Raw genomic sequence first — 26,201 nt, 5'->3', positions numbered from 1 at the left:
ACTCTTTGGAATCTTTAGACTCTTTAAATTCTTCAGTTTCTTCACATTCTTTAAATTCTTGAGATTCTTTAGATTTTTCTTTAGATTTTTTTATTTTCTGTAGATACTTTAAATTCTTTATATACTTCAGATTCTCTAGATTCTTCAGATTTCTCAAATTCTTCATATTCATTCAAATATATAGCCAACATTGATAATATCCATTCTTTGTACAATAATGATCCATGGTAACTGTTGAGATTATTTTCATACACATTAGAGATTAGAAGTATATAATTATAATAAATTTTAAGCCGCCCTTCAGATCAAAATTTAATATCGTCTACGTCCTGAATGAAAACTACTGTATGTTTACATAAAAAAGACACTGATGTCACATAAAGTGTACAATATATGTGAGAACTATTACCAAGTCATCGGTACTTCTCGTAATTTCAATGACACAGACTATTTACATCAGTCTACAATCGCGTATGGTCATAATACGAATAGTTGACATGCCGCAGCAGATTAAGTAGTACCACATTCTGTGGATTTTTGCATTATTTAATCCAATTGGTTTTTTGATGTTGGCGAATGGACGACAACCAATTTGCGCTTCTTCAAGAATTATTTATATTACAATCATTAAACGCAAAAATACATTTACCTACTTTTTCATTTATCATTGAATTGCAAAATTAAATTCCACGTTAATTAAGCCATTAAAAATTGCAATTAAATCATTATACATACACACATACTACACATACGAATAAATACAAGTTATTACCCGTGTTCTGATTTTGATCAGCGTTTTTACCGCGGCTATTAATGACCATTATTATTTTAAATTACAGGGATTTGAAATAATTTTTATTTGCAATGTCGAAAGCACCAATTTCATTAATGCCTTAATGAATGTTGGCGCAATAATTAAATGTAAATGCACCACTTCGCGGCAAGTACAATTAAAAAAATTTAAAATTCAGCAAGGCAATGGTCCAAACAACAACACGATACGTTCTCATTGTCCGTTTGAACAGTGTACACCGTACATTGAGCAGCAAACATGTTATTATTATAATACATTGATGAAATAAATTTGCAAACCAGTTTTAAATTGTCTGCTAATATTGACAAGTTACAATTTTAGCAAAATAATAAATTTGATTTTGTATTTATATATAGATGTGGTTAAATAGACAATGAAAACGTCATTGACAAACCTCAAATAGACAAAAGAAAAGATAAAACATAGCGAGTATGAATATATCCATTATTAATAGATTGGTAACCCACTGAAAAATAATAACAACAACAATGACAAAGAACAATGGACGCCGCAGAAAGGCAAATAAAAAAGTCCACCTCTTCACTGAATGGCCTATTAATTTCTCTTACATAACCGTCTTCGTACGTGAATTAAATGACCGGTTACGTTCTATGCAATTCCATATTTAAACAGCGGAGTATTCGTTAAAATAATACGACGAGCAACTGAAAGAGTATCCGATTGTGACACAACGAATTAAATTATTGTAATGAACGGGCAAATTGTGTAGGAAAGAAGAAGTTCTTTTACATGCTTCCTTGGCAACGTGGACATACGCTTATTCATTGGATTAGGAAAAATTTCTGTTCTAAATGGTTGGCAAATGCCATGCAATTAATTAATACCATTGCAATTAATTATAATGCTTAAAAATCTTCGATTATGAAAGTTATGGATTCTATTATTACTTTTCAATAGCAATTATATCGTGTCCGTTTGCTGGATTTTGGTTAGTCATTTTTTTTTTTTTTTTTCACTCAAAAACCTCTTTCTTCTGAAGGTTTAAGGACTAAGTCTTAAAGGCCTTGCACTGAATGTTTAAGAACCAAATCGAAAACCAAGATAACCAATATGGTTACGAACCATTTTTAACAATTAAGAAAAAAGTGGATGAGGATTTTTGCTGATTTTAGTTAAATATCTGAGAGACCAGTTAAATTTCATTCATCATTTTTCTCTCTAAACAGCAATGGTTATATCAAATGTTGGTAAAAAATGTATGAAATTTTGTGATTTTCCAGAAATGAGAGATCATGGAAATATTATTTGTAAAAAGGAACCCTTTAAAATGGGACCAACTTCTGCTGATTATAGTTAAACAGTCACACATATTTAAGACCTGTTAGATTTTATTTATTGTTTTTATTTCTTCCTCTAAAAGTTTAAGAATCCAATCAGAAGCAATGAAATCAAACGTGGGCACTGATAATTATATTTTTCATCAAATGTTACCAAAAATGATTGAAATTTCTCGAGTTTCCTGAATTGAAAGATCATGAAATATTTGTTGTAAAAAGGAATCCTTTGAAATGGAACCAACTTCTGCTGATTATAGTTAAACAGTCACACATATAAAAGACCTGTTCGATTTTATTTATTGTTTTTATTTCTTCCTCTAAATGTTTGGGAATCAAATCAGAAGAAAAGAAACAAAAAAAATGACCACTGATGATTATATTATTCATCAAATGTTGACAAAAAATGATTGAAATTTCTTAAGTTTCCTGAAATGAAAGATCATGAAAGATTAGTTGTAAAAAGGAACCCTTTGAAATGGGACCAACTTTTGCTGATTATAGATAAACAGTCACACATATAAAAGACCTGTTGGATTTTATTTATTGTTTTTATTTCTTCCTCTAAAAGTTTAGAAATCAAATTAGAAGCAAAGAAATAAAAAAATGACCACTAATAATTATATTATTCATCAAATGTTGACAAACAATGCTTGAAATTTCCTGAGTTTCCTGAAATGAAAGATCATAAAAGATTAGTTGTAAAAAGGAACCCTTTGAAATGGGACCAACTTTTGCTGATTGTAGTTCAACAGTTACACATATAAAAGACCTGTTAGATTTTATTTATTGTTTCTATTTCTTCCTCTAAACGTTTAAGAATCAAATCAGAGGCAAAGAAATAAAAAATGAGCACTGATAATTATATTTTCCATCAAATGGTGACAAACAATGCTTGAAATTTCTTGAGTTTCCTGAAATGAAAGATCATGAAAGATGTAAAAAGGAACCCTTTGAAATAGGACGATTTTCTGCTGATTATGGTTAAACAATCACACATATTAAAGACCAGTTAGATTTCATTCATTCATTTTATTTCTTCCTTTAAAGAATTAAGAATTACATCAAAAGGAAAGAAATAACCTAAATAATGATACATATGTATTATCATCATTCTCAATATTATATTTAATATTTTCTGGTTTTGAAGAAAGAACAATTAAAATTATATTAAAACCATTTTTAAGTAATAATAGTGAAAATATTAAAGATCAATTAAAGATTTCTTAATCGATCATATTTCTTCTAAACCTTTAGGAACTAAAAAAGAAGATAAATAAAGAACTAGTTTCCAAAAATCTAAAAACAAAAATGCTAATTTACTGAAAGACCACCTTGACATAGAACCGCCTTATGTGCGTTACAGTTTCGGTGTTTCGGTAACGGCACGGTGATAAAATATTTGACCCGATTGCCAAAACTTTCATAAAAAAAAATTTTCCAGCTCCCTTAAGTAACTAGGCGCATTATTATTTAGGTGAAGATTTTTAAATGCGGCCAGCCGGCATCGAAATCGAAAACGAAATCGGCCGCAGCCTTGAGAGGGAAAACTTTCCGTGGCGTGTCGGTGATGTCTGGTTACGTAAGGCACGGTTTGCACTGTGCACGTTTAACACTTCATTTGCCGTGGCACGGTATTTTTCATTCTGCACAGAGCGCCTTCTTGTTCGCAGTTGCACAACGCACGACGTTACCACCAACGACCCAAAGACAAGACAACAACGGAGGGAATCTAGATGGTCTATCAACCGTGAACAATGTGCCGTAATGGAGCTGCAGCTCATGGCTCGTTCGCTCGCCTGTGTATCATAACTGGGTGCTAAACGTTCAGACGCTCAACACTCGGATGTTGCCCGCAAAATGGGAACGGTGTATCTATTACGTTTAATAACAGTAATATTGTTTAAGTTTATTTGCGTTAATTTGATACTTATAGATAAATGGTGAAAAGGTTAACTAGTTCTTCGCCGTCTAACACTGCCTACCCATGTTTAACAATTAGATTTAAGATCCGTGAAAACACGATCGTCCAATCCACCATTCCGATGCACCCATCAAACCACCGACGGGTGGTTTTTTGACGGAAAAATGGCAGACTTATGGTGCACGAAGGATTTATGGAAAAGTCGAATGACTCTCGAAAGCAATATCCATGTCATATACCGGATTGCAACACGGCACATTTTTCCAGTGAAGTGCATCAACATTGTAGTATTTATTTATTGCAATAGCCGGACTCCTTCGGCCCGGTGATTCATTCACGTTGTGTGGCGAACGGAAAGGAGGATTTAATTATTCAAAATCGAAATTGCAACCGATGATCATTTTTAACGTTATTCTTATTGTTTGTGTAATTGCATTTGTGGGCACGCAACTCCTAATTTGGTGGACGCCGCACGGGGAGGAACAATGGGGAATTTAAAATTGCGTTCGATTAGAAAAAAAAAGACACATTTGAATGTACTTTTAATGTTCACGTAGGATCTGTGCATTTACATGATTAATTACGGGAAGAACGGCGTTGCTAAAATGTTGTCGATGAAAAAAAAAAAAAAAAACCAGTAGTCACTTAAGGTATTTGTCAACGACCTGGTCAGTGTTCCGATCGAATTTACCGATAACGAATACAATGCGGCATAATTAGATTGAGCAATTGACCAATTAATTAGTCGGGCGGTAAACGAAACGGACGGGGACGACTGGAAAGGTATGTGGAAGCAGTCGGACAACTGGCATGATGCAGGAACAAGATCGACGCGAATATGCACTGTTTTATTATTCGAGGTCGTGACACAGTGCTGTTCGTTTAGATGGTTTTGCACAATATTGATGTTTTATTGAGTACTTTAACAATATCAATTTTTTTTTTATTATATTATCAGTAATTAATTTTAAAATTACACCCGAAAATGTAATATTTTAATTAATTTTTGTATAATGTATACAAAAAATTATTTTAACTATTTAGCATAATAATACCCTTTCTAATATCTTAATTAAAATAATACAAAGCAACAACTATACCAAAAATGTGGTATAGATCAATGGGCTAATAATTGTGTTGCCAATAACATAAGATAAAAACTTTATATATATATATATATATATATATATATATATATATATATATATATAATATATATATAATTATGAATGCTTTATAATAACTCCTTTTGTCATTTCAATAAATTTTTAATTTAAATATTAAACAAATTAATAATTTACAAATTTATAAATTATTTTGTATATTTCAATTAAGAAAAAATAATTTTTTAATATAGATATCTATTCAAAATTTTTAATGGACAGTTTCATGAACTCATATGAACAATATTCATTCATTTTTTTATACATTTTTATAACCAAATAGATAACTTACAAATTTATAAATAATTTTATGTGTATTTCATTAAAAAAAAAATATATTTTTTAATAATAATCTATAGAAAATCTTTAATGGATAGTTTTTAAATTAAATATAATTATTACAGGTAAAATACATACATTTCTATAACCAAATAATAATTTACAAATTTATAAATAATTTTATGTGTATTTCATTAAAAAATACATTCTGTTTAATATAGATATCTATAGAAAATCTTTAATCTTTAAACAATATTTGTTAAATATATTTGTCACAAGGAAAAGAAAAATATTTTGAACTATAAAATTATTATAATTCTTAGAGGAATAAATTTAATAATATATTTAAGAAATAAAACTATATTTTTAAAAAATATACATGAATAATACAATGAAAACATCATAAAAACTTTTTTTTCATTTTCAATTAACTTTTAATTTAAATATAATTATTACTGGTAAAAAATATGCATTTTTATAACCAAATAGTACATATAATATAAGTATTTAATAATATAGATATCTATAGAATATGTTTAATGGACAGTTTCATGAATTTGTATAAAGAATATTTGTTAAATATTTTTGTCACAAGGAGCAGAAAAATATTTATATGAACTATAAAATTACTATAATTCTTAGAGGAATGAATTTAAAAACATATTTAAGGAATAAAACTATATTTTTGAAAAATATATATGAATAACATAATGACAACTTTTCTTGTTTCATTTTCAATTAACTTTTAATTTAAATATAATTATTACAAGTAAAAATATGTATTTATATAACCAAATAGATAATTTACAAAATTATAAATAATTTTAAGAGTATTTCATTAAATATATATTTTTATAAATATGTAAATATATATATACAAAATGTTTAATGGCCAGTTCCATGAACTCGTATGAACAATATTCATTAATTTTTTTTGTGACAATGAACAAAAAAGGAATAAATTTATTAATATTTTTAAGGAATACAATTTTATTTTAGAAAATAATTATGTGAATAATATAATGAAAACTTTATAAAAAACTTTTATTTCATTTTCAATTAATTTTTAATTTAAATATAATTATTAAATGCAAAAATATGCATTTTTATAAACAAATCATAATTTATAAATAATTTTATGTATATTTCATTAAAAAAATATTTTATGTTTATGCAAAATGTTTAATGGACACTTTCATGAACTTATACGAACAATATTTGTTAAATATGTTTGACACAAGGAGCAGAAAAATATTTTGAACTATCAAATTTTTATAATTCTTATAGGAATGAATTTAATAATATATTTAAGTAACAAAACTGTATTATGAAAAAATATACATGAATAATACAATGAAATCTTTATAAAAACATTTTTTTTTTTTTCATTTTCAATTAATTTTTAATTTAAATATAATTATTACAAGTAAAAAATATTCATTTATATAACCAAATATAACACTTACTTACAAATTTATAAATAATTTTAAGGATATTTCATTAAAAAAATTATTTTTTAATATAGATATCTATCAAAATGTATATTCATGTGGAAATGAATTTATTAATATATTTTAGGAATAAAATTATATTTTAGAAAATAAATACATGAACAGTATAATGAAATCTTTCTAAAAAATTTTTCAATTAATTTTTAATTTAAATATAATTATTATAGATAAACAATGTATTTTTATAACCAAATAGATAATTTATGTGTATAAAATATAAATAATTTTATGTGTATTTCATTAAGAAATGATATTTTTTAATATAGATATCTATAAAAAATGTTTAATGGACAGTTTCATGAACTTATGAATAAATAATATTGGTTAAATATCACAAGGAGCTGAAAAATAACTATAAACTTGCTACAATTTTTATAGGAATGCATTTATCAATATATGTAAGGAATAAAACTATATTTTTGAAAAAATATATATGAATAATACATTGAAAGCTTTATAAAAACATTTTTATGTAAAAATATGCATTTTTATAAACAAATATATAATTTACAAGTTTATAAAGATTTTTATGTGTATTTCATTAAAAAAAATGTTTTTTAATATAGATATCTATACAAAATGTTTAATTGTTTCATAGACAATATTCGTTAAAAATGTTTGTCACTAGGAACAGAAAAATATTGTATTTTAAACTATAAAATTACTATAAATCTTATACGAATGAATTTATTAATATAATTAAGAAATAAATATCTAACTGTTTTTTTTTTAATTTAATTAAATATCTTATAATATTTTTAATTGTACTTAAATGTTTTGTTTATTTTTTTTATTAAAATAAATATTTTAATTTTAAATTATTAATATTTTATTATTATTTTTTAAATTTGAATTAAATATTATAATTATTGTTTAATTTAAATTAAATTTCTTATTATTTGTTTGGTTAATTTACAATAAATACATATAAATTTTTTTAAATTAAATTACATATTATTTTTTTTATTATTTTAATTAAATATTCTATTTTTTTTTTTTGTAATTTAAATTAAATTTTTTATTATTTTTTTAATTTAAATTATGAATTTGAATATTTTAATTTTAAATTATTAATATTTTATTATTATTTTTTAAATTTGAATTAAATATTATAATTGTTGTTTAATTTAAATTAAATTTCTTATTATTATTTTTTTTAAATTAAATGAAATATTAATTTTTTTTATTATTTTAATTAAATATTCTATTTTTTGTAATTTAAATTAAATATTTTAATTTTTTATTTAAATTAAGTTAAATATTTTAATTTTAAATTTTATTATTTTATATTTTTGAAAAAATATACATGAATAATATAATGAATATTTTATAAAAATTTTTGTTCATTTTCAATAAATTCTCAGTCTAATCATGACAAGTAAAACATATACATTTATATAAATATATAAATAATTTACAAATTTAAAAATAATTTTGTGTATTTCATTAAACAAAAAAATTATTTTTAATATAAATATTTTTACAATGGATAGTTTCATGAACTCAAATAAACAAAAAATGCAATAGACAATTTTTAGGCTCAGACAGACAATCTGTGTTATATGTTAAGTCACAGAGAAACAATCACAAAAAAATATATTAAAATAGTATAGAAATAAATTACTTAATATTATTGAGGAAAAATAATACTAATTACTAATACATGAAATTTCTAAAAATGATTTTAAAGTTTAAAAATAAAATGCAGAATCCCGATATAAAGATCATTAACAACAACTCACTGAGAATGGGACAACAACAAAACGATTGCGGCCACCAAAATAAGATGTCAACAAACAAATGTCACACGCGGTGAGAATCTACAAAAAAGAAAAATAAATAAATCGAACAGAAAATTAATAAATATTTATGGCAGTTTTGTTATGCATTGTATTTATCGATTCGCCAGTTAGTTATTATTATTATTATATCACCGGTCGTTGGAGATCGCACACATAAAAAGCTGTTTATTGTCCTTGCATTTGCATCGGAGAAGCGCGGGCCCCGCGAGCGGCCGCACGGGACGGCCGGACGGCCGGACGGCGGGACGGCGGGACGGCGGGACCCGGCGGCGCACAGGCATCGGCACACGGCTGACGTAATCCGTTCCGTGGGCCGCCCGCAAAAACCCAATCGAATCGGTCGTCTCTCGCTCTCTCTGTGGTGCGCGGCGCGAATGTACCGAAAAAAAAAAAATAATAATAATATCGCCGAAACTGCCCTATCCTAACCTCCAAATGTCGACGGAGGTCGCGGACGGGCCACATTCGAGAGATTCGCAATCCGCGAGACGACCGACCGATCGGGGACGGGTTTTTTTTTTTCAGTAACGGACTTGCGAAAATTATTTTACCGTTTTGCGCGACGTTCGTTCGGTCCGTTTCGATGGATAATGTTTTTTTATTTTTAAAATTTATATATATTTAATTCAAGGAATTTTTTCAAATTGAAATACAAGTAATAAATTTTAATTTTATAGTTATTAATATGTTATTTTCTAAATTTTTTAAAATCAATTAAAAATCAAATTGCTTTTTTTAGATACATTAATTTTATTATATAGATTTTAAAATTTATATAATTTTGAATTACTTTAGGATATATCTCAAAATTTTTGTAAATTTGATTAATATTCCTGATTTAAAACTGTCTCAAGTTGTAATTTATAGATAAAATTTATTTTAAATTCATTTTTTTAACTGAACAGTGAGGCTATTTAAAATATTTTATTTTTTAAAATTTTTTAGAATGGCTGGAACCCAAATTTTAAGATTTATAAAGTCTTGAATGATTTTAAGACATATTTAAGAATTTTTAATATTTAATTAGTATTATTGATTTAAAACTAAAAGTCTTAAGGTGTAATTTAAAGAAGAAATTTTTTTAAAAGCTGTCCCTGAACTGAACAGTGAGACTCTAAAATTCTATCAAAAATATTCTATGTTAATTAACTAGAACCCAAATTTCTTTTTTTTAGAAACAATATTTCATGATATAAATGTGAAAATTCATAAAATTTTACATTACTTTAAGATATATTGCAAAATTTTTAATATTTGATTAATATTATTGATTTAAAATTGTCTTAAGGTGTAATTTAAAGAAGAAATCTATTTTAAAAGCTTTCTCTGAACTGATTAATTAGGCTCAAAAATGACATTAAAAATATTATATTTTCAAATATATTTTAAAATAACTACAACCCAAATTTCTCTTCTTAGAAACAATAATTTCCTGATATAAATTTGAAAATTCATAAAATTTTAAATTACTTTAAGATATATTTCATAATTTTTAATATTTGTTTAGTATTATTGATATAAAACTGTCTTAAATTGTAATTTAAAGAAGAAATTTATTTTAAAAGCTTTCCCTAAATTGAACAGTGAGACCCTAAAATACTATTAAAAATATTATATTTTCAATAATATTTTACAATAACTAGAACCAAAATTTCTCATTTTAGAAACAATAATTTTATTACATAAATTTGAAAATTCATAAGATTTAAAACTACTTTAAGATATATTTTTAATATTTGATTAGTATTATTGATTTAAAACTGTCTTAAGGTGGTGTAATTTAAAGAAAAAAAAATATTTTAAAAGCTTTCTCTGAACTGAACAGTGAAGCTTTAAAATACTCTTAAAAATATATTTTCAAATATATAAATATATATTTTAATATATTTGAAAATTCATAATATTTTAAAAAAGTTTAAGATATATTCCAAAATTTTTAATATTTGATTAGTATAATATTATTGATTTAAAACTGTCTTAAAGAGCAATTTAAAGATGAAATATATTTTAAAAGATTTCTCTGAACTTAACAGTTTGGCTCTAAAATGCCATTAAAAATATTATATTTTCAAAAATATTTTAAAATAACTTGAGCCCAAATTTCTCTTTTTAGAAATAATATTTTAATTATCTAAATTTGAAAATTCAAAAATTTTAAATTACTTTGAGATATTTTTCAAAGTTTTTAATATTTGATTAGTATTATTGTCTTAAGGTGTAAATTAGAGAAGAAAGAAACAGTGAGGCTCTAAACTGCTATTAAAAATATTATATTTTTAAAAATATTTTAAAATAACTAGAACCGAAATTTCTCTTTTTAGTAACAATAATTTCATGATATAAATCTGAAAATTCATAAAATTTTAAATTACTTTAAGGATATTTCAAAATTTTTAATATTTGATTAGTGTTCTTGATTTAAAACTGTATTTGTATAAGGTTTAATATAAATAAATTTATTTTAAAAGCTTTCTCTGAACTGTACAGTGAGACTTTAAAATACTATTAAAATATTATATTTTCTAAAATATTTTAAATTAACTAGAACCCAAATTTCTATTTTAAGAAACAATAATTTCATGATATAAATTTGAAAATTTATAAAATTTTAAATTAATTCAAGGTATCTCAATATATTTAATTACAGCTCTGGATTTAATATATTCTTAAATTTTAAGTTAGAGCAGAAGTTTATTTGAAATCATTTCTCTAAAATAAACAGTGTGGTTGTAAAACGTCATTTTTTAGAAACGTTAATATCATTATATAAACTTGAGAATTTATAAAATTTTGAATTACTTTATGATATGTTTTAAAATTTGTTCTAATTTAAAGAACAAACAAACTTTTTTTTTAATTGAACAATGAGATTGTATGATTTTATAAAATCTTTTAGAATGACCATAAACAAATATCACTTTTCTTTAAATTTTGAAAATAAATTTGTATATAAATAAATTTTGATGTAGAAGAAAAATATGTATCTAAAGATTTGTACAAATTATAAAACTGTAATAGTGTTTATTTTTGTTTTGTAGTTTTGTTTTAATTTTATTTATCTTCGTTCTTTCCTTTATTTTTGTCTCATTTAATTAATAAACATGTAATTAAAGGAAAAAACTTGTTTGTTTTTTATTTTAAAATATTATTATTATTAGTTTTTATATTTGTTTAATTATACATATACATAAAAATATGAAGATATATATCCATAATAACATTTAATTTTTAAATTTAATAATTAAATAACGTAAACAAAATTAATGAAAAATAAAATAATTTGCACCTGCAAATATGCGAGATGAGAACATTAAACCAACACAAATATTATTATAAAACAATACCGAAAAAAAAACATCAAAATACCTTAATTAAACGGTTTCATTTAAAACAGCACACTTGACATATTATCGACATAAATTTGAAAATCTTTCTGGCGGAAATATAACAACATACCTTGCGCTCGTTCGTAAATAATTTATTGTATTATTACTTGCTCTGCAGTTCAATTAAACAACCTGGTAAATAGTTTCAGCGCGTAGGATTGTTTTTTTTTTCAATCGCAACAATGTAATTACAAAACAGTTTACGTCTTGCTCGCGTCAATTTTCAATAGAGGGACCTGAAAAAATCCAACATTTAATCGTATTACAATCCTGTGCGGTAATTTGCATACGAATCTATAAAAAAATTCGAGTCCTTGCCAATTTCGTGTTTATTATTTCCCATTTATTTATAGATTTGTCACATTACTTTATTTGCAATGCATTATTTTTCGCCTAAGACGACATATGTTACTTAGATTTCGGACTCTGATAAATGGCGAATCAGGTTTTCTTTGTACCACAATAAATAACAACAACAAGACGTACTTTTTTATTTGCATCTAATGTATTTTTATACGTATGCACTTTTATTAAAGGTGCTCGAAGTGATTATAAATTTTTACACGAGTTTAGTGCAGTTTTTTAATATTAAATTCAGCCAGCATAGACGTGTAAATTGTGTTCGAGATCTTGATAATGTTTGATGTTTAATTGTTTATGCAAATATTTTAATGTGGATAATCATTGTTTCGATAGAGGAATTTCAATTCTTCCTACACACAATTAATATTGTTTGATGTATATTAGTTACCCGGAGCTAATAATTATTATTAATGTATATAGATCACAACTAAATGTCTGCCCACTTTAGTTCTTAAAGTCGTTTGTTGTTTCCTGCAAAATTTCCACAACACCTTATAAACATATTTTGACTGTAAACGGGTTGATTTATTTTTAAAACGAAACTAGACAGACCAAAATAAACAAATAAATAGGATCAGTAAACAAATTATTTTAATGGGTAATAAATTAATATATTAAATTTACATTTTATGGCAGCTATAACAAAACAATACTTACTTTTTTACATATTATAGTAGTTTGTGTGTGTGTTTACCGTATATTTTTTGTAATTTAACAAAACATTGTCCTATTGTTTATTGCTAAAATTGTTGTGACTAGAGGTTACTTATTTGATATTAATATTTTTTGATTAAATATACTGTTTTTCTATCAAAATCAACTCAAATTTTTATGAATATCTTCAAAATTCATGACTTAAATGGATATATATAACATATTTCTTAAAAAATTAATAAAATAAGTACTCATTAGTATTCGAATGCGAATATATTCTAAATGTTTAAAATAATGGATTAACAACCACAGGAGACCTTTTTTGTAGAGCATTTTATACAAAAATTTATATTGGGTATTTTATAATAATTCTTATACTTTTATTAAATTCTACACATTTTTATCTCCAATATCTTCTAAACATGAAGAGTTATGAAAAAATTGTAAGATACCTTTTTTGTAGAGCGTTCAATTTCCCACCATGTCCTATTGTTAATTACTAAAATTGTTGTAACAATTAGAGTTTAATTATTTAATATTAATATTAATTTATATGTTTCACATAAAAATGCATTTAATAGAGGCCTTAATTTATTATAATATTATCTTTTAGCACTATATTTACTGTATAAAAACGTATCACACACGTAATAAACATACAAAATAAGTGGCGCCAAATACGGTAATAAAAATGTCACATGTGTTTAAATTTAACAGGTCATAAAACTACTCTAAGGCACAAAATACACCCTTTCAATTTAATTACGGATTTATAAACAAATTAGCGTTTACTTAATTTGTTTACGACAGTTTTGTATACACATTAATCAAAATTGATTGCAAATCAGAATTAAACGACTTAAATAAAAAACACCAAAAATCGTGCACGATTTATATGTGAAATTAATTTTTAAAAAATGCACGTGTATCAATCAAACAGGTGCATAAAGTAATCCAGCCTTCACAGATCCATAGAGCAATATCAAGGTTGTGCTTTTTTTTTCTCTTTTGCTAACTATGATTACGTTTTTGAAACGACATTGGTTTTTTTTTCTACGGTTTATTCATATGGAAACTGTGCAGAAAATTAACATTTATTTATTAATCTTGCATAATAATATCAGATATTTATCAATTATGTTGATTGAGTGGCTCGGAATAAAGAAGAGTGTGTGGCGTGGTGTGCAATTAAATTTACGCTACAAATTAAACGCTGGGTATTGTGTATAAATACACATTTCATTACCTCGTTGTTTTATTGGGAGTTTTAATGAAATAACATGTTTTCTCTGAAAATAGTAAATGTTAAGTTACAAATGTTAAGTCCCCAGTAAAAATTATAATTTGACAATAAAATTATTTAACTCTAAAGAAATATATAGTATAAATCATTTATTTTTTAAATATATCGTAAAAAAACAAAGTAAATAATAATATTAATATTTTTGTTATTTTAATCAAGACTTCATGTCGTTTCTTAAGTTTCCAATTGGGTTTAGATCCGGACTTTTTTCTGGCCAATCGGAGACTTCAATAGGATTTTCTGTTAGACCATTATTACGTATAAAAATCCATGTTATTGGTAAATTATCGTTGGTAAATGCTTCTACAACGATTTTTCTTCAGTTCCATATGGTAAAATCCATATCTCGTCATTACTTGATCGTACAAAAAATTTCTATTTATATTTGAACAGTCTACAAAAAAGGTATCTTACTATTTAGAAGATATTGGAGGTCAAAGATTGAAGAATTTAAAAAAAAAAAATCTGTTTTACTAAATTTTATAACTCGTTAATTAAGTCACGAATTTTGAAAAAATTTAATGTCAATTTCTGAAAAAATAAAGTTTGTTATTTAAGAAATATCAAATATGTATCAATAGAAAAGGAAAAAAGAATATATTAAAACTCAGAAGTTATTTTTTTTGTTATAGTTATATAGAAACCTCAGGAGCTTAAAAAAAACAGAATTCTCAAATTCCTTAGACAAAAAATATTGAATTATATATAAACTTAGTAGAAAAAAAATTGAGTTACATAACTTAGAAACTGTTATTATTATCAAATTTTTATGAATATTTTCAAAATTCATGACTTAAATAGATAAATTTAAAATATTTCTTAAAAAACTAACAAAATTAGTATGCATTAGTATTCGAGTGCGAATATATTCTAAATGGTTTGAGCAATCGATTAATCACAGGAGACCTTTTTTGTAGACCATTTAATTTTATAGAAAAATTTATATTGGACATAATATGTAATTATAACATACGAGATACGAGTTATAAGATTGAGAAATAAAAATGAAATTTTAATTAAATTTTACAAATTTTGATCTACGATTTCTTCTAATCGGCAAGAGCAAGATACGTTTTTTTGTAATATTCAATTTCTTACAAAAAATGTCAATAAAAATTTTCTGTACGATCAAGTAATGGCGAGATATGAGACTGAAGAAAAAATGGAAAACTGAGATGAGGAGAACTTTCCTGTTAAAATTAAGAGCTCATCTTTGGGCAATTTTTAAAGGTCAACTAATTTAACATTTTTTTTTTTTTCAAACTTTGCTTTGGAGGACGATGAACATATTTACCAACTGATTAATTCTCTTGACCTTGAATTTATTACTCCAACTACCTTTTTTTTACTGAAATACATACTTGCTAGGTTTGTTCAATCAGTCGACATCTGATTCCTCTACTAGACACACAGATGACTCAATTAGTTCATTCTTAATTTGTCTAGAAGACAAGAAACGATTTTGTTTACTGATTTTTTTTTTCAATTTGTCTGTTAAAATTGACCTTCAACCATTATTTTACTTTTCAGTAAACAAACACATTTTCCAAAATTCTTCACTTTGTAATTTGTCATATCTTCTAGAATTTAAATAATATTTTCTTTCGATCTAGCAAGCTGAATAAAATTTAAAATAAAACTGTGTCCTCAGACCGAAAGGTGACAAATAATTTCAAATATTGTGCGGTCCTTTACAATCCTTCCATTTTATAATGTTGAACGTCACGTCGCAATAAAAAGGAATGCGGGAATAATCCGTTTTATGTGATGACACATTATTTTCACCGGTCTTTGGACGAGATCAATCTATAAATACGTGATCCGATCGTATTGTGTCCCGTTAATTTACACGAATCGTCGCGTTCCGATTTTGATTGTTTACGACACGCCGAGTAAAATTAAAAAAAAAATCTTCATATATTTCGGTGGTCGTATAAAATTATTTTTAGTCATTTTAGATATAGGTTGCAGTTGTGCAACATTTAAATCTAGTGATCTGTTCCCCGAGAGAGCATTTTCTATGTTTTATTTAAAAATCTGGGTTAAAGTGGAAAAATGCATTGCGCAACGGAAAAGTAGTTTTTAGAAACAAACAAATCCCGATTGGATTCGGTATTTTGTTGATATCAAAAAATTGGGACGGGTCGAAAACAAGTTTTCGTGTTGCATTGGACCTACAAATTTAAACGCTTGTCTGACATATTTTTTTGCCTCAGATGTTTTATTTTTAATTGTTTTGGAAACAACTAATTTCTAATAAAAAACTTGTCTATTAAATGAGAGTTTTCATTGATATCTTTAAAACTTTTGAAGATCTAAATAGACATTGCTTTAAACTCTGGAATTCAGAGTCATTTAAGTTAGTTTTTCACTATATTTTATTCCTATCAACTATTTAAACAGAAAAACACTTGGATAAGTTGGTTTAAAAGTATATAAGGTCCATAAGAAACTGTCTCTTTCTGAATGAAATAAAAAGATATTTCACAAAAATATTTCACAAAGGCGTAGGCAAACATTGTACACCTTGAGTAAGATACGTAAATGCTGAATTGAGGTTGAGTATCTTCTTGAATGTGTTTAGCTCACTTTGAAGCACGAAGCATTATAATATAAAGTTACATAGCTGCCGATGGAGTAGATCATTTGTGAGGAACGAATGAACATCCAAAAGTATATATCCATACTGGAAAGTAATTCACACTCTTATTCAGCAAAGTTATGATGACACAAACATGAAGCAAGTAAAATTCCAACAGAATAATCAGCTGGAACCAAAGATTTAAGGAAAATCAAATTACGGTCATAGAATGTCTTGTACAATCGCCATAGTTCCATCCAATTCACCGCCTAGGATGTCAGAAGAATGTGAGGGATCGAAGGTACACACAAACATCTCTCTGGAAGTGAAATTCCAACAGGATAATGCTCCATCTCACGTATCAGCTATAACCAAAAAATTTAAGGAGAATCAAATTAAGGTGATACATATTTCTATCCAACTGACCTTCTAGGAATTTAGAAGAATGGTGGGGACACGAAAGTACACATAAAGATCTCTCTGGAAGTAAAACTCCAACAAAATAATGTTCCATCTCACGTATCAGCTATAACCAAAGATTTAAGGAGAATCAAATTAAGGTGATAGAATACCTTGCACACTCTCCATAGTTCCATCTAATTAACCATCTAGGATGTCAGAAGAATGGTGAGGAATCGAAGGTACACATATACATCTCTTTGGAATTAAAATTCCAACAGAACAATGCTCCATCTCACGTATCAGCTTTAACCAAAGATTTAAGGAGAATCAAATTAAGGTGATATATGTACAATCGTCATATTTCTATCCAACTGACCTTCTAGGAAGTTAGAAGAATGGTAGGGACACGAAAGTACACATAAAGATCTCTCTACAAGTAAAATTCCAACAAAATAATGCTCCATCTCACGTATCAGCTATAACCAAAGATTTAAGAAGAATCAAATTAAGGTGATAGAATACTTTGCACACTCTCCATAGTTCCATCTAATTAACCGTCTAGGATGTCAGAAGAATGATGGGGAATCGAAGGTTCACATAAACATCTCTTTGGAATTAAAATTCCAACAGAACAATGCTCCATATCACGTATCAGCTTTAACCAAAGATTTAAGGAGAATCAAATTAAGGTGATAGAATACATTGTACAATCGCCATAGTTTCATCTAATTGATTGTCTAGGATGTCAGAAGAATGGTGAGGGGTCGAAGGTACACATAAACATCTCTCTGGAAGTAAAATTCCAACAAAATAATGCTTCATCTCACGTATCAGCTATAACCAAAGATTTAAGGAGAATCAAATTAAGGTGATACATGTACAATCGTCATAGTTCTATCCAACTGACCTTCTAGGAAGTCAGAAGAATGGTGGGGACACGAAAATATACATAAAGATCTCTCTGGAAGTAAAATTCCAACAGAAGAATGCTCCATCTCACGTATCAGCTTTAAGCAAAGATTTAAGGAAAATCAAATTAAAGTGAAAGAATATCTTGTACAATCACCATAGTTCCATCCAATTGACCGTCTAGGATGTCAGAAGAATGGTGGGGGATCGAATGTTCACATAAAATCTCTCTGGAAAAAGCAATATCCATTATCCAGTGTCTGGAGTTTCTAGAAAAATAACTAGAGTAACAAATGTGAAAGGTGGATGCACCAAATATTAATCAAAAATAAATTAAAATTAAACAATTAAGCTAATTTTTAGTCTTATTCCCATTGAAAATATATAAATGGTAACCTCAAAGCTTGATTTTGTCTATATCTGCATTTTGATTGCCTGGTATACTTGAGTAGCCTTAAACTGTTACAGAATAATGATGAAGTAATTTTTCCGTAAATAAATAAAGTAGTATTAAATGTAGTAAGATATAAATAAATTTATATATAGATACAGATTTTCGAAAATTTATACCACCGGAAACCTCAGAAATATAAATCTTGAAGGGAAATAAATATTTATCGAACCGCTATCGTGAAAAGATAATAACAGAAAAGCGTGTTTGTTTATGATTTAAGGATAGCTAAGTGATTCATTAGGTATATTACCTTATACGTTCGGGCAGATCTGTGAGCGCAGTCATAAATATAATGGTATTAATAACGAGGTTAGAATCGACGCACTTAAGGCGAACACTTCCTGTAGATATCAGAAGGTCTTGACGCATTCTTTTGACCATAAATCTCCGTGTCGCCGGATTAGCACGAAAACCGCATAATAACTTGGAAAACCGTTAAAAGTTCATTCATATCAAATGGCAGTCGTGATTTTGTGGTTCACAAAGGTCATTAACATATAAATAGCACATGGTGACATTGCAATTATCACCATTTTCATTCATTAGGCTAACTCTAAGACTATCGCACAAATAAAATACTTTTTTAAAAGGGCACATTTTTATTCTGATGACACATTAACCTAAGGACTTCAACGACTTTTTCTTCAATAAGATCTGAACCATTTCGACGATATCGGCAACCGTTGGCACCGACGCTGCCTCCAGAGCAATTGCGTACGGCATTGGAACATCCACCCCTAAATAAAACCACCAATTACCAATAAGCAAAAGAAATCTAACGTGATAATCACCTGATAATCTTTGTGCCGGCTGATCCAGATAAAAGAAAGCCTCACTTTCCATTATGGAAGCCAAAATCTCCGCGCCGATGCCACAGGTGCACCAGGTCTGCTCCACCGAGATCAGATGATGCGTTTTGGCCACCGACTTGGTGATTGTCTCGATGTCCAGCGGTCTTAACGTTCTCAGGTTGATGATTTCCGGCTCGATGCCCAACTTCTTCAGCTCCGCCACACTGTTCATCGTCGCGTCCATCGCCCTGCCGAAGCTGCAGATCGTTATGTCTTTGCCGGGCACCTCCACCTTCGCCTTGCCTATCGGTATGAGGAAGTCCTTGCCCAGGGCGGCGTCCGACAGGTTGAACGACAAGTTGTACTGCTGTTCGTTCTCCAAAACGACCACCGGATCGGGATCCCGCACGGCCGACTTGAGCAGCCCCCTACAGTCTTCGGATGAATAGGGTGCGACGACTTTGAGGCCGGGCACGTGGGCGTACCAAGACGCAAAACATTGGGAGTGCTGACCTAAAATTGGGATTCATTGAATGTCAAAATTGATGGGTGATAATATCTCACCAGCAACTCCGACGCCACATCCGTTGGCGCCTCTGAAGGTGATGGGGACGTTCATGAAACCGCCCGACATGTATAGAGTTTTTCCCGCCGAATTTACGACCTGATCAATGGCCTGCATGGAAAAGTTGTACGTCATGAATTCGCAGATGGGTCGTAGGCCTGCCATCGCCGCGCCCACGGCGGCGCCCACGAAGCCCATCTCTGTGATTGGGGTGTCGATCACCCGCTTCGCCGTGTACTTTTCTAGGAGGCCCTTGGAGACTTTGTAGACGCCTTGGTAGTTTGCTACCTCTTCTCCCAGTAAAAAGACTCTGAAACGAGAAAGAGTGTGTGTCAGATTGTATTTGTTATGGGTATTCCTTTGGGTTACCTGTCATCCCTTGCCATTTCTTCGTCAATGGCAGTATTGAGAGCGTCTCTGTATGTTACCATTTTGCCCCCATTTGCGAAAAGTCTTTTGCCCGTTTCAATTATGAGTGATTTTAATGCTGTGTGTGTGAAAATGAAAGTTCCCTTGTGTGATAGTGCCATTATGAGACTGTAATTCGGACGAGAATTTTGATGTGGATGTTGGGCGATGTCTTTTTGACGTTTAAAATTTTTGACATGTCATAGACATAACCAGATTAGATGGATAGACATAATGTCATTGATTTATAAACATGGTTTGGTGTTATTTAAATGTAAATGCAATTACTGGAAGATTTATCGACTTCGCGTTACGTTTTATTGTACTTCCATCCAATTATGTAATTAACTCCACACGGATCTGATGCTCATGTCGATTTACAATGCAAAATACTTCCATTTACTGTTGGATTAATTAATTAGTTTTCAATTAAAAACCTTATCTATTGGAGATAGTAATAAATTTTAATTAGTCGTTTTCAAAACTGTTTGATGTAAACCATAAAGGTGTTGTGAAAAAATATATGATTTGTTAATTATTTACAACTCACTCATCAACAAACACTTGTAGGAAACAACAGTCATGAATAATTGTCAGTAAATATTTTTTTTATCTGATTATCTTGAACGCTAATATTTATCAACTCGCATATTTTTTTTATTAGTTTATGCGGTCATGCAGTTTTTATTATTTATTTTCAGGACGTTAGCCTGTAAGATAAAAAAAGTCTAGACCGATAATAACAAACAAGCCATCCCTTAAATTCTCCAAAGTTTACAGACTTGTAGGATATGACTCGTAAAGTTTTCCATGAAAATATGTGTTTTTGTAAAATTCTAAAGCCAATCAAAACAAATACTGCGTAGTAATAATTGTTTATTATTATATAAAATTGTTTCACAAAAGATTTACTGCAAATACCATTTTAGGAAGATTACTCTAAAGGATAAATAGTCCAGTCAGTCTGAAACATTTTAATTTAAATGAAAATTTATATATTCATGAAATTATAAATTTAATCAACAATACTACGCTATAATAATTGTTTCCTTTTATATATAATTGTATAACATTCAAAATTATTTCAGATATTTTATTGAAAATACGTATTTAAGGACACTAAAATAAGGGATAAAAAGTCCAGATAATCTGAGGCAAATGATACAACCCCCAAATTTTCTCTTTAAGTTTAAGTAGTTGTAAAATTTGTCTCTTAATTAGTTTTCGATGAAAATTTATGTTTCCATGAAATTCTAAATCTAATCAAAACAGAACTACATAATATTAATTATCCCTAATTATATATAATTTTATAACATTTAAAATTGTTTTACAGAAGATATTTTACTAAAAATACCTGACATAACCCTTAAATTTACTGTTTAAGTACTTAGATTCTAAATCTAATGGAAACACATATTACATCACAATAATAGTCTCCAATTAATTATTTCACAGAAGATATTTTATTGAAAATACGTATTTAAAAACACTAAAATAAAGGATAAAAAGTTCAGACAATCTAAGAAAAATGATAGAACCCCCAAATTTTCTGTTTAAGTTTAAATAGTAAATTTGTCTCTCAATTAGTTTTCGATGAAACTTTATGTTTCCATGAAATTTCAAATCTAATCAATACAAATACTACTTAATAATAATTGTTTCTAATTATATACAATTTTATAACATCCAAAACTTTTTCACAGAAGATATTTTATTAAAAATACCTGACATAACACTTAAATTTATTTTTTAAGTACTTGGATTCTAAATCTAATGGAAACAAATATTACATCATAATAATTGTTTCCAATTAAATAAAATTTTGTAAAGATGTTTCACAAGAAACTTTTATTAAAAATACATATTTGAGGACATGAGCCTCAGCCTGTGAGATAAAAAAGTCTAGACAATCAGAAACAAACAATCCAACCCTTAAATTCTCCAAAGTTTATTAACACAAAATAAAAACAATAAACATGTTATTCTATCAATTAGTGGTTACGACATTTGCAGTTTGTGACAAATCTGAAAAGCAATTAGTCTATTTTTAAAATCGACATAAACGCTTTATCAAAAATTACGAATGAATCAGTTCGTACAGGAAATCCCATTCATAAACAGGATCGTCATATCGGACTCTGCGGTCGGACGTCCGACTCGTAGTGTAAACATCGTAATTTCTTATTCATTTATAATCCACATACACAAACAAAACCACCCGCACATGATTAATCCGGGACACAATGAAGACTGACCGTAGTTTATTTCTTGCAAAATCAGTTTGACGTTTTGCGGTCGACAATCTCGGAAACTGGACATCCCAGTTATAGAGTGAGAGAGATAAAGAGTTATTGACACTCCCATGATTCCTGCAAAATTTTAATTTATAAACAATGATCGTATGCATTTTATATTTATAATATTGTTTAGATTAAGTCACACCATAATGTGTGAATTGTTTATCAAAAGTTATAAACGTACTATAAAATTATCAATTTTTATAATTAATAAATATTTCCTTGCAACATTTGTAAAAAATAAAATCCTGTTAATGACCCCTAAAAGGAATTGTTTTGCCACAGTTATCCATGGACTAACACAATGTGTGATTAATTGTATTCACCTAATTCCTTGGCAAATATTTTGCAGTGCATAATATTTATTTCGTTTTGATTTTAATACGAACTTTGTTATCTACTTAAAAATGAGGCACATGTGTAACAGATATTCGTAATTTATTCACGAAAATAAAATCATTTGGAGCAAATCAATTTTTCAAATTCAAAATTTCATAGAAGTCGTCAAAAGTAATTTTCCCATCATTGTCCAAATCGGCTTCCTTTAGAATGGAAGCAACGTGCACTTTCTCATCCACCATTCCAAACATGTCCATGACACTGACAAGATCCCCTTCATCGATGTAGCCCTTATTCTTGTTGTCAATCAGCTGAAAGACCTGCAAGTAGATATCTCTGTTCACCAGCTCGGGCACGACGATCCTTAAGAAGTCCTCGTAGGAGAATGTCCCGGTGCCATTGGCGTCCAGGGCTTGGGAAAAGCGTTGCACACAGTTGTCGGGGAAGTCTTGCTCCAGCATCGTCAGCATCGTTTTCAAGTCATCGATCGGTACCTTGTTGTTGCGAGATTTGTCGAGCAAATTGAATACTCTCCTGTATTCGGCGACATTCTTACGGAGAACTGAGATTTTATCCATTTTTAGAATTGACGCGTGTCATGTCAAAGTTAATTGAACAGATCAATTTGACAATTCACCAAATAAACCATACACATTTGAAGTTCATAAATTTAGTTACTTTCCCAAAACGTTCAGACTGGATGGTCATAGTTCATCTGGCGGCCAATAACAATAATATAAAATTAATGCAAATAAACCACACGTGCATATTTTCTAATTTTAATAATTTTCGAGCCTACAGACGCTATTTGGGACTAATAAACATAATAAGGCAATAAAAGCAACATTGACATACACCAAACAGACAATTAACATACACCGTCGAATGAATATTTAATTAGTTGAAAAGAAGAGTCAATAAAAAGTGAGTTTCACTTATAATTAATTATTTAACATACATAATAATACGGTACGCAGTGTGTTAGCATAATGGCCGGACCCCGAGCGCACAATGTACGAATCGAAAACGGCATTGTTTCTCCTATTGCATTTCTTCGTCACTAAATGGAGCGACCGTCTTACGAAATGTCTATCTACACGACTGCAATTCTAATAATGGACTTCTTTTGTATTTGTTTTCGATACGACGTTTAGTGTTTTTTTGTGTAATTGCCACTTAACGAAATATTATGTTTTATATGGAGATTATGCGAATATGCATGTGCCACTTATGACGATAAATGCACATGCACCTTATTATGTTAATTGTTTTGAATAACAGTATGTTTTTACTGAATTATCAACGGTTAATCATTAAAATCTGTTTTGTTTTTTGTTTAGTTTAAGTGTATACAAACACATGAAACAATCTTTGGTAACTACGCAGCAGCAAAGTACGAAGCAAATCATGTCTGCACATCTTTTGAAATACAAAAATTAATAAGATGCGTTCTATATTATTAATTTTTATTTATACTATTGTTGGATTTTTGTATTTTCATCATTAACAATTTTTTTGAATTAAATATTCTTATTTACTTACATGTCCTTATATTTTTATACTTTAATAAAATATTATAAAAAATATAATTAACATAAATTTTTGAGTTGAAGAATCTACTTATTACTAAAAATAAAATGTATTTAAGAATAAAAATTCCAAACAAAAAGTACCCATTTTATTTTTATTACCCATAAGTATTTGAAAAAAAAATGCGTTTAGCAAATTTCTTTGATAAAATAATATAAAAAATTATCTGATAGTATCTAACATCAGAATAGCAAATTAACAGAATATTCAATGGTAATTAGAACAATTTTTGAAATAAGGAAGTAACTTATTTCTAAAAGTTAAATGGTAATTAATAATAAAATTTTAATTGGTAATAGTGATAGGATAAAAAAGTATACATTTTATTTTTATTATCCATAAATATTTATTAGAACAATTTATTTGCCAACTTTCTTTGAAATGTAACTGACAATATCAAATGTAAGAAAAAATTAAATTGTAATAAAAGTTTAATTTCTAAGAAATACAAGTGCACATTTTATTTTTATTATCCATAATTATTTAGTAGAACAAAATTGGCCATTTCTTTAGCAATTTTCTTTAATAAAATAATTAAAAATGTAATTGACACTATCAAACATAAGAAAAAAATTAAAATAACAGAATATCCAATGGAAGTTAGAAAAGTATTTAAGTTAAAGATCCAACTTGTTACTAACAATTAAATGGTAATAGATAATAAAAGTTTAATTTCTAAAAAGATATAAAAAAGTGCACATTTTATTATTATTATCCATAATTATTTGTTAGAACAAAATTGACCATTTTTTGCCAATTTTCTTTAATAAAATAATTAAAAATGTAACTGACAGTATCAAACATAAGAAAAAAATAAAAATAACAGAATATCCAATGGTAGTTAGAAAAGTATTTAAGATAATATACAAAAGTAACGGACAGTATCAAATATAAAAATAAAATAAAGTAACAGAATATGATAATTAGAAAGATATTTAAGTTAAAGATCCAACTTGTTGCTAAAAATTAAATGGTAGACAATGAAAAAAAAGATATATTTCTAGCACTGATATAAAAGTGCTCATTTTACTTTTATTAATTATAAATATGTATCAGAACAAAATTGACAATTTTTATGGCAACATTCTTTGATAAAATATTACATAAAAGTATCAAATATAAGAAAAAATTAAAGTAATAGATTATTCAGTGGCAATTAGAAAAATTTTCGAATTAAAGAATAAACTTGTTACAAAAAATTAAATGGTAATGGATAATAAAAGTTTAATTCCTAACAAAGATATAAAAAGTGCACATTTTATTTTTATTGTCCATAAATATTTATTAGAACAAAATTGACAATTTCTTTGGCAATTTTCTTTAATAAAATAATTAAAAGTGTAACTGACAGTATGAAACATAAGAAAA

The 26,201-nt window shown here is 27.5% G+C and overlaps 2 protein-coding genes across 2 annotated transcripts; both read right to left on the bottom strand.

The window, feature by feature from the left end:
• Positions 1 to 19,420: 19,420 nt before the first annotated feature.
• Positions 19,421 to 20,788, bottom strand: LOC109609496 (pyruvate dehydrogenase E1 component subunit beta, mitochondrial-like). The gene is made up of 4 exons (XM_020026161.2): positions 20,566 to 20,788; positions 20,196 to 20,506; positions 19,632 to 20,144; positions 19,421 to 19,577 (listed from the first exon to the last, which is right to left on the bottom strand). The coding sequence occupies exons 1-4, from the start codon at positions 20,724 to 20,726 to the stop codon at positions 19,456 to 19,458; spliced, it is 1,107 nt and encodes a 368-aa protein (XP_019881720.1). The 5' UTR covers positions 20,727 to 20,788; the 3' UTR covers positions 19,421 to 19,455.
• A 2,537-nt stretch (positions 20,789 to 23,325) lies between these two features.
• Positions 23,326 to 24,285, bottom strand: LOC109609500 (calmodulin-like). Its single transcript, XM_020026164.2, has 2 exons — positions 24,202 to 24,285; positions 23,326 to 23,958 (listed from the first exon to the last, which is right to left on the bottom strand). Exon 2 carries the CDS (start codon positions 23,819 to 23,821, stop codon positions 23,375 to 23,377), a length of 447 nt encoding a protein of 148 aa, XP_019881723.1. The 5' UTR covers positions 23,822 to 23,958; positions 24,202 to 24,285; the 3' UTR covers positions 23,326 to 23,374.
• Between the last annotated feature and the right edge of the window lie 1,916 nt (positions 24,286 to 26,201).

Source organism: Aethina tumida, chromosome 1, assembly GCF_024364675.1.
Source record: "Aethina tumida isolate Nest 87 chromosome 1, icAetTumi1.1, whole genome shotgun sequence".
Classification (NCBI taxonomy): domain Eukaryota; kingdom Metazoa; phylum Arthropoda; class Insecta; order Coleoptera; family Nitidulidae; genus Aethina; species Aethina tumida.
The sequence above is the reverse complement of the archived record's forward strand: the minus strand, read 5'-3'. Positions and strand labels throughout refer to the sequence as shown.